This window comes from Salvelinus sp. IW2-2015, linkage group LG15, assembly GCF_002910315.2.
Source record: "Salvelinus sp. IW2-2015 linkage group LG15, ASM291031v2, whole genome shotgun sequence".
Taxonomy (NCBI): domain Eukaryota; kingdom Metazoa; phylum Chordata; class Actinopteri; order Salmoniformes; family Salmonidae; genus Salvelinus; species Salvelinus sp. IW2-2015.
Genome location: NC_036855.1, coordinates 65,264,845 through 65,281,732, shown reverse-complemented (window position 1 = coordinate 65,281,732; position 16,888 = coordinate 65,264,845). Strand labels below are relative to the sequence as shown.

At 43.2% G+C, this 16,888-nt stretch overlaps 1 protein-coding gene and 1 long non-coding RNA gene across 3 annotated transcripts in view; both read right to left on the bottom strand.

The window, feature by feature from the left end:
* Nucleotides 1–3,680: 3,680 nt before the first annotated feature.
* Nucleotides 3,681–16,888, bottom strand: part of LOC111973782 (carbohydrate sulfotransferase 8) — a 242,116-nt gene continuing 228,908 nt past the window's right edge. The window contains exons 3-5 of the mRNA XM_024001193.2: nucleotides 9,044–9,066; nucleotides 6,940–7,374; nucleotides 3,681–6,746 (exon numbers count right to left, since the gene is read on the bottom strand). Coding sequence (XP_023856961.1) covers nucleotides 6,060–6,746; nucleotides 6,940–7,281 — 1,029 coding nt within the window. The 5' untranslated portion in view covers nucleotides 7,282–7,374; nucleotides 9,044–9,066 and the 3' untranslated portion in view covers nucleotides 3,681–6,059. The remainder of the gene's footprint in view (nucleotides 6,747–6,939; nucleotides 7,375–9,043; nucleotides 9,067–16,888) is intronic.
* Nucleotides 16,168–16,888, bottom strand: part of LOC139028904 (uncharacterized) — a 1,499-nt gene continuing 778 nt past the window's right edge. For both annotated transcript variants that reach the window (XR_011481125.1, XR_011481126.1), the window contains exons 3-4: nucleotides 16,451–16,513; nucleotides 16,168–16,192 (exon numbers count right to left, since the gene is read on the bottom strand). This is a non-coding gene — a long non-coding RNA (uncharacterized lncRNA). The remainder of the gene's footprint in view (nucleotides 16,193–16,450; nucleotides 16,514–16,888) is intronic.

Genomic DNA, 16,888 nt, shown 5'->3' with positions numbered 1-16,888 from the left:
CTGAGAAATTGTTATTGAGAATTTTCTTGCACAAACTTAAAAGGCTTCTAAAGATTGTAATTTCCACTTAAAAATGTATCAACCACTACAAATGTTTCAACCCCCCCCCAAAAATGTCCCTTAATTAAAATCCACATAATAATTCACATTTCCTGTGGCCGGATTATTTTCCTGCTGTAGCAAACTGGCTCAAATTAAGATTCTATATCTGTACCTGTTTGTTGGCTGTGCCTGGAGGTGAGGAGGTGTCGAATGGAGAACATTATACACCATAGACTAATTCTTTACAGAAGCTAGCCAACCTCTGCACCTGTAGACTAGGGCAATCCTGTCTGAGTAGTTCTATTAATTCGACCCTCATAAGCATCACATGATATTTGAAATAGACATTCAAATACATACATGCATGAAATATGATTTCGTTTCATGAGACAAAAAGGAGACACCATTTTTTCATCATCAATGTGACAAGCATCACTAAACATGCCTTTATGAACTGAAGGGTTGTTAATGGAATGTATAAATTACAACCAAGGACTAGTGGTTATATGAGCCAATCCTAGTGTATGTCTGTCAGATATATAGAACGAGATACATGTATCTGCCAAAATAAAGGAAACACCAACATAAAGTGTCTTAATAGGGTTTTGGGCCACCACCAGCCAGAACAGCTTCAATGCACCTTGATATAGATTCTACAAGTGTCTGGAACTCTATTGGAGGGATGCGACACCATTCTTCTACGAGAAATTCCATAATTTGGTGTTTTGTTGATGGTGGTGGAAAACGTTGTCTCAGGTGCCGCTCCAGAATCTTCCATAAGTGTTCAATTGTGTTGAGATCTGGTAACTGAAACGACCATGGCATATGGATTACAACGTTTTCATGCCCATCAAACCATTCAGTGTCCACTCATGCCCTGTGGATGGGGCATTGTCATCATATGCCTGCTGATCCTACGGGGCCATAGCCATGGCAGCCAACATTATGGCCTGCCCAGAATTTTTATACATGACCCTAAGCATAATTAACTTAATTAACTCACGCCTGTGTGTAAGCACCTGCATTCAATATACATTGCATCCCTCATTTACTTAAGTGTTTCCTTAATTTTGTCAGTTACCTGTACTAAACTTGTACTAACTGTCTACCAAGTGTCAATATATTATCTTTGTCCTTTCCCTGTCTCTCCTCCCCACTCCTCTCCCTCTCTAAACCGTCTCATCAGAAAAGACTTACTCCTATCCATCCTCATCACTGCACAGATGTTCCACACAGCCTAAATGTACTTCTACATTAAAAAAACATGTGCATAATGTCTTCATGAGGGGAATACTACTGTTCCTTAGATAGTAACAGACACACAGGAGTATCTTTTTATCACCCAAATGTTGCAGCGATCCAAACAAGCTTTATCGCCTCTGTAGAAGCTATAGCCTGAAGGTTAGAGAACGACTCTATGCCCACCCACCAGCTTGCGTGACCAGCTTAATTATAGATCCTATGTGTATTGATACAAGTTCATTAAAGCTGTTGCATAATTCATGTCAATGGCAGCATATAGCTTAATTAAAAGTGTTGCAGCCGATTTTATGGAAGTTTTCCTTTCAAATCTGAGCTCTGACAACAGCCGTGACAACTTTTGAATTATATGCTGAAACAAGTGGCAATTTTATTATACATGGCATGTGTATGAACTCACACTGTGGTTACATCACGTTCTATTGAAGCACTGGATACTACTGTCCAGTATGCAATATTTCTTTGTTCAGTAGAATTTTCACATCATGCCATTTGTTTCAGATCATGTGCTGCCACCTTGTGTTCATGTTGGATTTGCCCAATAACAGGGAATAGTGAAATAATGTGGCCGTTGGTGTATGTGCCATAGAAATTAACATAAAATTACACAGATTCATTTCAGAAATGCTTATGTACTTGTCATGAAAGTGTTTATGTATGGTTTTTGAATATGTTATGACGTCCTTCTGTAGGTGCCCTTCAATTAAAGTGTTACCAAAGATTTGAACCGTGGAATAAATATCTATTCAGACATTGGCCAGACACAGCCTTGCCATCCTGCCAAATGCTGAACCAGGCCTGTATCCAGGCTCAACAGCTTGTTGGTGGATGAGCCAGTTAACCAAATGAGATGACGTCTTAAAGCAGAGTGTTTAAGGATATGTCCTCAATAATGATGTGTTCTGTGGATTTTCAATATAAAAAGCTAAACATCTCTTATGTTTCGTTTTGCTTGGAACCAAACAGTTATTAATAGACCCCTAGCAAATCATTTTAATGAGCTTTTCTCCCAAATAGTTCAATGCAGAGGGTGCGTCTTGGGTGTGTTCCAGCACATTGTCAAAATAAACAAGAAATTCATGTGAAAGTGAGAAAATGACTCTGGCATGCATATGAATCAGATGAGCTCACCCACATCATCAACCTTTGATGAAATATTATTTAGATAGATGTCTCTGGAATAAAACCCGCTGAATTGAGAAGTGAAAGCAAAGCAGCAAATTTGTTATGGTAATGAATGGGAGAGTGGGCCAACCCGTTGATCTGATTCAGGTTGTCATGCCATCACAGTGTCAATCATTTATTTGTGTGTGTGTGTGCGCGCGAGCACATTTGTGTGTGTGTATGTGTGCGTGCAAAAGGGTTTATGCTCACCAACAGAGAGCTGTATTATTTCTTCACAGCAGAAACATTGCCACAATTTTCTTCAGCCATGTTAAAGTTTACCTCACAGGCAGAATTAGAATGTTTAGCTGTGGGCTTAAATGACATTAGTAGAAAATATAATTATTATTGAAATTCAAATCATGATTATTTTTTATATCTAACACAGTACAATGTTTATGAGTTGAGAAGTTGTCTTCTGTTTTCACTTCAGCAGACTTCTTTTATTCCTTGTTTTCTGTAGCCTGGAGCTGAAAGAATATAGAAGTTCACTCCACTGCATGTCAAGAGATTTCTCCCACTAATGAGGTAGATGGATGGCCTTTGTTTTCTGAATGGATTTAAACAGAATTTTAAACTTCCTGACTGTTCTCATGACTTATACAGAAGCCTGTTGTGGAAATCAGCCTACAGCGTTTATTCAAATTCTCTACTCTACATATTGATCAATTTGAGTTGACATATTCATCCACCACTCGGCTCCACTAAAAAACAAAGCTAAATGTGTAGAATTATAGAAAATTAGCTTTAAAACAGAAAAATGATATCTTAGCCTCATGRCAAAATGTGTAGAATAGCTTGAAATTTGCTTTGAAATGGAACATTTTCTCTCAGCCCCATGGCAGAATATGTAAAACTGCTAAAAAAGGAAGTCGATGGCCCAAGGGCCCCAAATGCAGTAGTCCGGCCCTGTTTACATTCACAGGAGCCATATACCTACTCCTTCAATATAACATTTCTTGTGGACTGGGAAAGAGTATCTTGGCCATCTTTCCTCGCCTATGAATTGAGTATATTTCCAATGGATGTTGGAATAGGTATATTTTGGAAAGACAAAATAAAGAGTATGTGTAAACCAGGGGTGCACAACTTTGGTTTGAGTGTGTCTTCTTACCTGAAAAAGTGTCTTATTGACTGTTTCCACATGCGGAAACTGTTGGAGACAATAACATTTTAATGGTTTGTTGAGTGTTAAGCATGAAAAAGAAGCAGCATTGTGAAAATGCCAAAGACAGTTTATTAGTAGACACTCAGCAGACAGAAACCAACCACCTGCAGAATGTCTTCCTGAAATACACCTTTTGATTGGCAGTGTAAAATAAGGCAAAGGGTTCCAGACCATGTACAGGTATTTATACACTTTTGCACCAACGATAAAACAGGTATACATTCACTTGTTACCGTAAATAGTTTTGATATATCTGTGTTTTACCCATAGACCCACATACTTACATTTCCAAGAAACCCCATAGAACAGGGTTGGTGAGTGAGGGAGCATTTGTAGGTTAAAGTAATACCTACATTATGCTATTTAGCTTTGGAACAGAGTCTGGCTAACTACATAGAATCAGACCACCATCTTAACAACATATAGATTTTGGAACTGCAAAAGCCAACACACTACATTGACATAATCCTATAATATTTGCCATCATAAATATGTGATCTCTTTCTGTTTCTTCTTAAAAATATATAAAATCTCAATATAGTGTCTATATATAATTCAAATAATCTGCATTTCTTTGTAATTGGTCACATAGAGAAAGGCATCTCCCCCTGTGCTGTATCCTTTTAGACACCCCCCTGGCTTGTCTGGGGTATTCATTCTGACTAGAGCTGCAGAGCAGAACACAATTGAATATGAGGATCATTCTACTTACTTGTTAGAAGCCTATTCAGTTAAAAGCAGCAACCACGTTTCAGGGACAAGTCGATAATATGACCTGTATACACTTCACAACACAACAGCATATGCAATTGAGTTTCTTTCTGTTACACTGTAACACTGTGTTACAGACGGATTTCACAAAGCCAATCAACCCAGCGTTCTAGCAGCCAGGGATGAATCATATTTCTGACTTATCCAGGAAACTGTGTTTGATTGGCCCCAAGTGTGCTTGCCTCTCCCTGCTTTCCCACTGTGCAGAATAGCTGTGGTACTCTACTGTGGAGCTATAAATCAGTGTTGTTCATAGGAGGTAAAAGAGGATATTTTGAAATACTGCTCCAATTGCTGGCTTCTCTGAACATTAGCTTTCTCACACAGATCCTACAACCCATTGCCTGTACAGTTTGTGGGACAGTAGATTGTGTTATTATGGGCTGTGTAAGTTGTTACCCTGTTGAGAGATCTCATCGTAAAGCTGTCCTCACAGTTGTCTGTCTTGTGTGGGACCTACGGTAGCAGGTCTGAGTGTGTCTGGGCTGTGGGCCAGGGCTTACTCCTCCTCAGAGCCATGAAAAGAGATCATAGCAGCAGCTCCAGTTGTTCTCTCTCACACATGTCTCGCTCTCTGTCACGCTCGCGCACACACACAAACACACACACACAGGCAGAGATGGGTAGGATAAGCTGCTTTGTGACTTTGTCAGTGTCAGTATAAGAGATGGTGTCAGTGTTCTGCTCTCTCTAACACTGCAGGGGCTTATTGGGTAATTAGGGAAAGATTGGAGTGGAATTTTTACATGTCCATGTGTTAACCAGCATGTTTTACAACAGGGGTGTCAAACTCATTCCATGGAGGGTCGACTGTATTCTGGTTTTTGTTATTTCTTTTATATTTGTGTCGAATTAAGACCTAGACAACCAGGTGAGGGGAGTTCCTAACTAATAAATTACCTTCATTGATCAGTCAAGTACAAGGGAGGAGCAAAAACCTGCAGACACTTGGCCCTCATGGAATGAGTTTGACACGTGTTTTACAGGGTCTGATGTACAGGGGGACCTAAGAGGCCTAAATATAGCCAGATATTCTCTGAACACACTCACCATATAATTACTGAAATAACAATCAGTGATATCAGAAATTAAAATCCCCACAAAGAAGCACTGAATATATCCATTATAGAAATACATAGAAAAATATATATAGTCATCTGAATGCCCTTTGTACAGTTTTTAAATATTAGTGTCAGAAAAAGCCTTGATGACAGTGATGAGGATGTGTATTCTAAAGGGTAGTGGGATGGTGTGGTAAAGTAGTACTTAGGGATACTTAAGGGGGATGCTCCCCTATAAGACTGTCCAGACACACTCTCCAGCAGTAGTCAATACATTTTTGGAGAATTTGAAAGAATTTGCTACACTAAGTGCAAAAAATGATAGGTGGGTACCTCTTCACGTAACACATTTTAAAGCATTAAACTGTCTTTTCACGTCACTGACTGTGCAGTGATAAATTGTTTGTGAGTTCGATGTTTTGCAGTTAGCCACCGGTATATAGTACAGGACCACATTGACATGCCTGACCGAGACATTGTTTTCATGTGATGATCTTCTAGTAATACTTGTAAAAGGAAGTCATTTTTATGGTGCGCTCCTCCACTTAAAGCCAGGGGAGATTTGAGGACTCAAACAGAGATTAGAGAGTCAATCAATACAAATCTTTAAAAGGTTTGGAGTAGTTAAACATAAGGTAGTCCATGTAATAAAAGTCATAAGCTCTCTGTCTCTCTGAAGTGCTGAGCTGTGCAAAGTAGCGATGGGTTAAATGAGTTGAAGTCCTCTCAGCCTTGGGGTTCCTGTCTTTAAAACTGGGGAAGGTGAGGTTATGCGGGGCACCAGTTCTACGTAGTAAGAAATTAGCCTCCTCCTCCATGGTCTCAAACTTGCCGATGAAGTTGTAGTCCAGCAGACARGGGCTGCACAGCTGGCTGGTAGGCTCCCAGTGAATGTCCATGCCCACAGGCCTGTGCACATCCAACAGATACTGCATGAACTCCTGGAAGGTCACTCCGCTGCCTGTCCTGAGGGCCACCTTGGAGGCRTTTACCCTGTACTTGGAGATGATGGGCTTCCCGAATACAGGATGATAGTAGGTGTTGGGGTTCTCAAACTTGTCCCTGAAGGCGGACACCAGCCTCTCCAGGGGTTCGCGGACAAACAGGACTTTGGTGTAGGTCTCCAGGCGCTGCGTGATGCCCTGGCGGTCGAAGCTGTCCAGCCTCTTGAGGTGGTTGCCGTAGTGGACGGCGTCATGTTTGATCTCGTGGGTGGACGACGCMAGGCCAGACAGCACCATGAGGATCCTCTTCCAATTGGAGCAGCCCGCCTTGGGCACCTAAAGAAATAAGATTAGATTTAAAAAATACTTTATTAATTGGTTTGTTAAATCATTGCAGCCAGCATCACAGTCAYAATGAMAAAAAYACASCAATAATCAATAAGTTGTAWAAATATAGATAGCAGTATATAACAGCAATATTCARAAGYCCAATAATCAATATGCAATAATCAGATCATCAATARGCCACCTCGCAGTACAGCAGCTTGTACTTGTCCTCCACATAGATCCGGGACACGTGGTGAGGTGTGATGGTCCTGGAGATGCTGCTCTTGTACTTGGCACAGACCTCCTTCATCAGCCTCCGCCGAGCTTCCTGGATGTGGGACAGTCTGTGCCACTGCCAGCTCTCCTCAGGAGAGTACGGGAAACCCGAGGAGGACGAGGAGGAGTTGAGTGAGTTGTTAGAGACCACAGGGCTGGTTTTCAGTAGTTTCCTGTGGCGCTTGGTGACGCGCAGGGAGCCCATGTCCTGTTCCCTAGAGCCAGGGGTGGCTGAATGTCTAGTCCACTGGAAGGCAGGGAACTGCATGGGGGGGATGGTGCTGGTTAGGCCTTCCACAGCCAGTCTCTGGTCCTGGCCTGGGCTGACTCTCACACCATCACTGCCCTGAGTACACAGCGCCTGATGGACAAAGATAACGCATCGACTTTACAAATGGCGCTGACAGATGTAAAATGTATGCAACACTTCTACATCTGCATTGCTTGCTCTTTGGTGTTTAAGGCCGGGTTTCTGTAAAAGCACTTAGTGACATCTGCTTATGTAAAAAGGGCTTTATAAATACATTTTATTGATTTGGTGTTGATTATTATTTAAACTTCTCTGGCATTCAAAATAAAATGTGTTTATTCAGTGAAACACTCTTTATAGTGTTTGTGAACTAATTCACCAACCCTCTTTTAAAAACCTTTGGTGGAATCTTTAAAAATCTATACGTTCCTGATTTCTGTAGTGCTCAGACTCAACACTTAGTGGCGCTGTTTCTCTACATCTTGACCAACTCTCCAACCTTTCCAATTGAAATGCCACACACTGTAAATGACTGGGTGAACTACCAATAAACAGAGCTCTAATGTCATATAAATGTCTTATAAACACTTAATGGGAAATCTAAATTTGAATCATCTACAGGCAGATTACCATGGTAAGATGTCCTGAGGCTATCATGCGTTTTGACATTTTATTTAAATTAAAAGCCATTATGGCGCCATAAAGCCAATAGATTGCATGTATAATCCTAATTGTACAACACATCATGAATTTGTGCTCATCTCCTATCTGACATCCATTGGATCAGATGCCCAGTACTCCCACCTATATCCCCTGGGAAACCTCCAAAGGAGGAAGCAGTAGTAGGAATGGTTCCCTGACCGTTTCATTTTGGGAAGCAGAGCAGGATCAGCCACAGTGTAGCCAGCCCACATCAGAAACCCACATGCAGGACTCACACTAATGGAAGTCTCTCATCTCTATTGAGAGCAGGACACCAGAGCAAACTGAGGTCAGCGGGAGGAAAGAGAGGAACCAGAAGGAGCGTTCCTGACATAGCAACCAGCTGCTCTCTCTCCTGCAGCCTCAAAGCCTCCTAGTCTCACACTGAAGCCCCTCGTCTCCTGGCTGGTATTACAATTATTATTATTGAGCCCTGGATGTGCCCCCTCTCGCTTTCTCTCTCTCTCCTACAGCTACACACTGACACAACCCCCTCATCTCCAGGCTGGTATTACAGTATCTAGTAGTCGGAGCCCTGGCTGTGCCCTCTCTCTCACTTTCTCTCTCGCTCCTGCAGCCTCCCACCAAGACCTCCACAGAGCCTTTATCCCCTGGCTCTCCCTGGGCTGGACCAACTCAGTGGCATTGTGGTTAGAGTGTCCGCCCTGAGACTGGAAGTTTGGGAGTTCGATCCCTGGTCGAGTCATACCAAAGACTGTAAAAATGCGCCTCAGTCTGTTTGGCACTCAGCATTAATGAGATAGATTGGGGGTAAGGCCCTGCAATAGACTAGCATCCTGTCCCGGGGTTGTACTTGTTCATCAAGCTGCCTCATGCTACAGAAACAGGCTTCTGCTCCTATGAGCCATTCCAGCTCACATAAACCAAGACTACTTTACTCTCCATGGGCTGCAGAGAGCTGGCCCACCCCTGGCACACTGGGGGAAGCCTCAGGTCAGCCTCTCTACAATGATGTTATCAGACACAGACACTGCACTGCCACTCAACACCATATTAGATAAAAAAACATATACACTCTCTCTCTGTTTGAAAGGAGGAGGAGTAGAAGACAACGTACCTCTCTGGACTGCCGAGCTGTTCCTCTTAGCTTCACACCTGGGAAGAGGAGAGAGAGAGAGTGAGTGAGAGAGAGAGCACTTAAGTAAACGAGACAACATGTTTAGTTATTGCTTGTTGAGGAGGAGAGGTAGTCCTTTGATGCATCAGACCCAGGTAATGGAGTGAATTCCTCCTGCTGTAATATCAGGTAGAAGGCCTGCTGACTCACTGTATCGCTCTCCTCTCCTCCACATCAGCTGCTTTACACAGGGGGGAGACAGAGACAGGTAGCTATCTAGATCTATTTAAGTAATGAATCTGCAGCACCATGAAACGTTGGTAAATKAGTTGTGTTTTGATGGTCCTAGTTGTGGGGTAAGGAGTCTGTGAACTATTTACTAGGTTGATTTCTTAGTGGGGTAGCTAGAAAAGATAGATTGGTTCTGCGACACAGAGAGGAATGTCTGAGCTGAGGGACAAACAGACAGACAGGTGGTGACGTGTCTATTGGCAGATGTGACTGAGCCAGTCAACCAGTGGGACAGGACAGACAGAGCGTTTGTGTTATTGTGTGTGTTCTCCAGCTGACATCTCCTATCCCGGGGTCCCCCATCCCCTCCCCCGTCCCCCTCTCTCGTTGATGTGTAATCAGGCTGACAGCTTGGCGGATGGCTGTGCGGCTGCTATGGGAGAGGGCTCAGACACTTTTTGCCAGAGTGCCTGTCACTTCCAATCTACAGAGGTAAGTAATAGGAACCTGCAGAGTGAGGGGCGACCCAGATGTGGGTCACGCCCACCACCCCTCTAACTGGTGAGACTCTGCAAGGCCCCCGTCTCCTCTAACACTTAGATACGTCTCAGAGGGCTGGGAGAAAACCATACAACCATACAGCCAAATACAATGTTGTTTTAGATTAGTATGCACTGCAGAAGGGCTTGGGGGTTGTTGTTGTAGTGTCTGATTCTGTTTATTCCTCTGTAGCAGGTTTTAGGGAGGTGATGGCACACAGTTTGACATTTTCTAATCTTGTTCAGCTGTCGGAGCCTTATTTGATCTCCTAACCCTAATAATGCTCAGTGTCATCTTGTATGTCAGTTGACATTGTTGAATATAAAACACATGCATATTCTAACAGGACACACCAAAATCACTATCATTACAAGATAAAATGTCCACCACACACAGCACTGCTAGGCTCCAATGCTCACGCACCGCTCACGCAAACACAACACACACACACACACCACACACACACACACACACACACACACACCAACAACCCACAACACACACACACACACACACACAACACACACACACACACACACACACAACACACAACATCACACACACACACACACACACACACACACACACACACACACACACAACACACACACACACACACACACACACACACACAAGCACTCTTTCACTGGTACCTATTCATTCCTAGATACATGCTTCACCATTGATCAGGAACCCCATCAGGCCAGTAATTGAAATCCCCTGAGGTCTAATAACTGCTTCCTGCTAAGTGCTGTTTTTGTCAGGAGCACTGTGTTGTCACTCATACTGCTCTGCTCACTAGCCTGGWACCAGATKTSTTTGTACKGTCTRGCCAACTCCTACTGTATAGTAATTGTCACGTTGTATGGGGTTGGCAAGACWYCACAAACMGATCTGGGACCAGGMTTTTGTCMGTGATGTTGCTCACTGTCACAACCATAGCTTTATCCATAGAGAAACARTATAATAGTGTTCTATTTAATTATGTGGCTTTAATGTGCTGGATTATAGCCAGCTTTACCCCGTGCTGGATTCTCCTCAAATTAGTACAATCAGTAATTCCAGTGTTCTCCTTGTTGGGTTCAATGCAAGTTCACTTTCTGTCTGTTGAATTGAATGCAGTTGAGTAAATTTCTTCACTTGATTGCAATTCAATTCCTGAAATGCTTTGAATTTAGATGGAATTGACTTTGTGGATAGGTAATTGCATGTGCAATAGATAGCTRTAAAAATCTCAGTCTTTCACTGATTTTTCAATTAAAAAGGAAATGAATCTTTGCCTTTACTAATACATTTTCTCTCTCTTTCCCCTAGTTTATCTGGTTCCCAATGCAGTCTGGGTGCTAGGCAATGCCCTGAATAGCATCATAATGCCTTACTGTGAAAAGCTGTGTGTTTAGTTTCGTCAGCAACATTTATGTCTATACCATGAATTTGGTTGAAACTAATATATATGTTGCTGTTTGATTGCAATTTCACCCTTAAACAAACTATTCTATTGATTTTCTCCAGGCTGTGAAACAATGATCAATTGTTCAAATTTGCTTCCTTATGAGGTTCAGCAAATTCGCTTATACAAGTTAGGAATCCACAAACTCTACCGAAGTGATGCAAGTAAACGTGTGTTCATTTGTCTTTTATTTCTGTCACAAATTGCAGCAATAGTACAAAACCCAGGTGAATCAAATGAGCATGCAMGTCCCCATTGACTTAACATATTCATTGTGATGGATAGCATAGCTGAAATATACTTCCTTTCATTCAATAACAATTTTCTCAGTTCTTTTTATCTTCCATTACAGTAGCTGAGCAGATTGAAGGTGGATAATGGATATTAATGCATTGTTATGTGATGTCCTCAGATGCATTGTCTTCCTGCCTAACACCTTCAGAGAACAGTCTACATTCCCACACCCCCAACCTTCAGCTTCCCAAGGTTATCCTTTCAATAYGGGCCCTGAATATCCATGTTTCAAGTCATAATTTTTTATTTGTCGTATATACGGGATACGCAATGGTATACATCGTCCAACAAAATGCTTACTTGCAGGTTCCTTCTCGAAAATGCAACAACAATAAGAAATAATCAAATATAAAAATACGAACATAAAGTAAATGGTTCAGTAGAATAGAAAAATTGCAATAAAAAAGTGGAGCAGGAACCGGCAAGACGCGTGACCTCCATGGTAATCATAATCTTAATCAATGTAGAACCAGGTCGGTGTTATTGTGGGAGTCATGAAAGCAAAGGCCATATCATTAGTGGGATCCATTACCGCCTTTCCCTCTGAAAGACCTCTGTCTCTCTACGGCTCTCCTCCGATACGACACACATCAAACGCTTCCTTCCTTCCCCCGATCGCTGCCACCACAGCCGCTCGCCTCATGCAAACGCAGCCGTGGCGGAGAGGAGCATGAAGGACAAAAACAAGGTGAAATAATGAGCTTGTTAAATGAAGGATCACTGCCATGGACACAGGGAGGAACTTTTTAAATGCCCTATTCTTAACCAGCAGAAACTCAGGAGAGAGCCTGGAGGAAGACAGAGAGACTTAGTGTCCAKGCCCCCTCCAGGCCTGTGCCCACGGTGGGTAAAGAGCAGCACAGCCAGCAGCCACTAGCTTTTCATCAGTCATTCAGCTCACAGAGCCTGTAGTGTCTTAGCTCTTATGACTTCAGCAGTATAATAAGGAAGTCTCCGAATACAAGGAACTTGAGCTTCACATTTACTGAAGTAATTAGCAATACAAGATTAACGTGGCGCAGCACTGCGCATGACCAAGGGTGCACCCCCCCCCACACACAGACACACAAACACACCCACACACACGCTCGTGCTTCTGAAATGCCTCCTCAACGTGTGGGAATACAGACTCCATCTTTTACACTGACTAACTGTGACGTGGTTTAACAGCAGAAATCACTCCAGACAGTGGCATTAGGTTGTAAGCTCTGGTCCATTGATGTTGCAGGTTGTAATAATAGATAAAAAGACGTTACAGCATTCGGCAGCTAGTGCCAAAATCCTCTCCGTTTTGACCTGCAGCTGTGAAGGGTTGGTAATGAGTGAGTTCTGGTTTGTCTGTGGGCCTATTGGGCGGTCTGTTGGATGGCTCTTATGAAGCAGGATGGTGATTGGCTCTTATGACCCTGTAATTACACATCAGGTCAGTATGATCTCATCACCTTGGTTGATATTGGACAGTATTTAAAACTGCTTGATGGCACAGCTGTATGAGGAAAAAAATGAGATTTCCTGTATGGTGGAAGTCATGGGGAACTGATACAGGGGGATGACCGGTTATGGGCGGTAGAAGATATTCAGAGAATTTCAAATGGGGATATTTAACTCTCAAAAACAGAGAATGTGATAATGAAAATATAGCTAATCATGGCTGATCATACGTCTTATGATTCTGGTATAATTAAAAATAAGATATTTCCCGAGTGCGTAAGGCTAGACATTCTTCTGATACATGCTGAAACAAATCTCAAATATGTTGCTAAATTCCTCTGACCTCCTGCATACCCACTCCTCCCTAATTTCCATCTAAACACAATTCCATTTCACAGGTCCTCAGAGGGTACATGTAAGGATAGTGTTATTAGTGAACACATAAAATACATCATATATGCGCTGCATGACGCTGCAAATGTATTGGCTTTTATTCAACCTTTGATCCTAACTGAATGTCAGAGATTGGACAGGATCGCAGGGGTCGTAGGCTACAGTCTTATTAGTGGAAGTCTGAGGGAAGGCCAGCATGTATACAACCAGACTGCATTAATCAGCAGCCCAAGAAGCATAAATAACACATGGCTTGACTCATATGTCTCAGCTGTAAGAGWACAAGCTAAGCATAATGAACCACATCAATATTCAGTGGAATACAACTGAAAGCAGCGAAAGCTGAAAGAAAGCTATTTAAAATAAAGTTGGAGATGCCTGCTGCCTCCACATGAACATCTTCAGTATATTGTTTTCAGAGTAGTTGACTTTCATGCTCTGAGACATTACAGCTGTTCTAGCCAAGGCATCACCACACTGCTGCTTATTAGTTTATAACAAGCTCAAGGTAAGGAAATGCAGACAGTCCCTTCRTATAGSTGATTYCCATGGAAACTGCGSGTAACAGTGTTATGCTGTATGTAGTCGGATGGGAAGGGGCGGTTGTGTTAATATCATGCAGAGTCGTCAGAGGCATGGTTGGTTGGCAGCTCRTGAAAGCAGAGACGTGTAAACAAATGCTACCTGTCAGCAGCGATCCACGGGTTAAATTAATTATCTGTGCTGAAGCCGCAGCACCAGAAGGCTTTAATTGGCACATATCTTATTAGGATGCTTGAGAAGCTCTTGACCTATCAGCAGAGCACGCATGYCACAGCAGCACACGCCACAGAGCCCCTCCCCTCCCCTATCGATGACAGCTCAGACAGGSTGCTGGAGGTTGTTATAAAAGTTCAGAAAGTGGAGTACTTTTTGCATGTAATGTTTTAAAAGTTGGCTGGTTCGCTGCCAGATATTAGGAGAGGGAAGAGAGGAAAGTCTGCAGGGAAAACGGCTGGCTGCTCTCTTGCCTGTGTCTGTGGTGGAGGCAACAGATGGAGAGGAGGACTGAAGAGTGGAAGGTGAAAGAAGAGAGAAAAGCTAGATGGAAGAGAGAGAAACAGATAAGAGGGGGATATTGCCCTCAGTGTTTCCATGTGGTGTCTGTGTTCAGACTACACATTATCTCTGAGCCACTGGACCCTCTCTCCTCTCTGCCGTAGTTGAGATGCTCTGCTCTCTTCTCCTCCCTTTCCTCCTCTCCTTCTTCTCCTTCTTCGTCCTCCTCGCCCTCGCATCCTCCCTTCTCCTCTTCTCCTCTTCTCCTCTTCTCCTCTTCCCCTCCCTCCCTCCCTCCCTCCCTTCCCTCCCTCCCTCCCTCCCTCCCTCCCCTCCCACCCTCCTCCCTCCCTTCCTTCCTCTCCTCCTCTGCATTCCCTCTCCTCCTCTCATCCCTCCTCCTCCTCCTCATCCCGTCTCCTTCCTCTCGCCCTCGTATCTTCATTAACCAGTGGTGATCTACCTGCTGAATATTTGCTGTGAGATAGGTAAATGGAATTGGCCCTGTCACTGTTTACTTTGGCCTCTCTTTTAAGTAAGCCCTGCTGTTTTCACTCACTCTGTGTTTTCCTGTCACCGGCCCCACTGATTACAGGCAGGCCTGATGAGGGCGGACATGTGAGTGGAGCTGTGGAACAGTGGGTGGAATGCTAAGTGAAATAGAATGCAGACGGGACAGCCCCGTCCTTGTATCTGTGGATAAGCTTCAATGCTTCTGCACTGACCACAGTTCAAGTCAGTAATCCTAGGAGGATGAGGAGTGGAGTGACAAGGGTTACTATGGGTTATAAGGGGAAGATTGCTATCTCTCAAAACAGGAGTAACAACCCAGACTTTTGAAGGTGGAGGGGATTAGAGGAGATGCTGAAACAGCCTGATCGTATTGCTCCTTGACACTGACCTACACATGGGCATCGCTCAGATTGATTACCTGTCTTTATGAGTTCAGCAGGAAGACAGGATAATGGCACAGGAATGGTTGAGCTCGACACTTAGACTGCCTGACTTTTTCTGTGCTGTCGAAACCAAGCAAAACATTCATAACAAGCCCTGTAGACTCCGGGCTGCAACAATCACAACCTCCGCCTCCCCTTCAATAACACCCCAGGCCTCTATGGTAACTCCCCTTTAGCTTTAAGCCTCTCCTATTTTCTGCTATCTACCTTCCCTCCAGTCTCAGCCCTCTCCCATTTTCTCCTAGCTACCCTCCAGACCCTTACTTTACCTCTCCATGCTTGTATTCTACCTCTCCCCAGAGTGCCTCATCTCTCAAGTACCCCACCTTTGGCCTCCAGCCTTCAACCTATAATTTCTTCTCGCTTCGTGCTACGTGCCCCCTGACTGCATCTGGTTCACTCCAAAAACAAAACAACAGCAGCAGAAATAACAACAAACAACAACATACAACAACACTAATAGTACCTCTACTACTCCTACTACTACTACTACTACTACCTCTACTACTACTACTATTACTACAACTGCTACTACCTCTACTACCTCCACTACTACTACCTCTACTACTACTACCTCTACTACCTCTACTACTACTACCTCTACTACCTCCACTACTACTACCTCTACTACCTCTACTACTACTACCTCTACTACCTCTACTACTACTACCTCTACTACTACTACACAACGCACTACTACTACTACTTTACTACCTCTTACTACCCTCCACTACTACTACCCTCTACTACCTCTACTACTACTACACTACATACTCACTACCCTCTGACTACTACTACCTCTACTACCTCTACTACCTCTCACATACTACTACCTCTATACTACTACTTACTACCTCTACTACTACTACCTCTACTACGACCTCTACTATACTACCTTCTACTAATACTACCTCTACTACACTACTACTCACTACTACTACCTCTACTACTACTACTACTACTACTCTACTACTACTACCTCTACTACCTCCACTACTACTACCCGTCTACTAATACTACCTTCTACTACTCCTCTACTTACTACTCTACTACCTTCCACTACTACCCCTCTACTACTACTACTACTACTACCTCCACTACCTCTACTACTACTACTACCTCTACTACCTCTACTACCTCCCACTACTACTACCTCTACTATACTACCTACCTCTACTACTTACTTACCTCTACTACTACCTCTACTAATACTACCTCTACTAATACTACCTCTACTACTCACTACTACCTCCACTTACTACTACCTCACTACTACCTCCACTACTTACTACCTCTACTACTACACTACTACTACCTCAACTACTACTACCTCTACTACCTCCACTACTACTACCTCACTTAACTACCTCTACTAACCTCACTTACCTAACTACTACTACCTACTACTACTACTTACTACCTCCACTACTACTACCTCTACTACTACTAACTACTACTACTACCTCTACTACTCCTCTTACTAATACTACTACCTCTTATTATCTCTACACC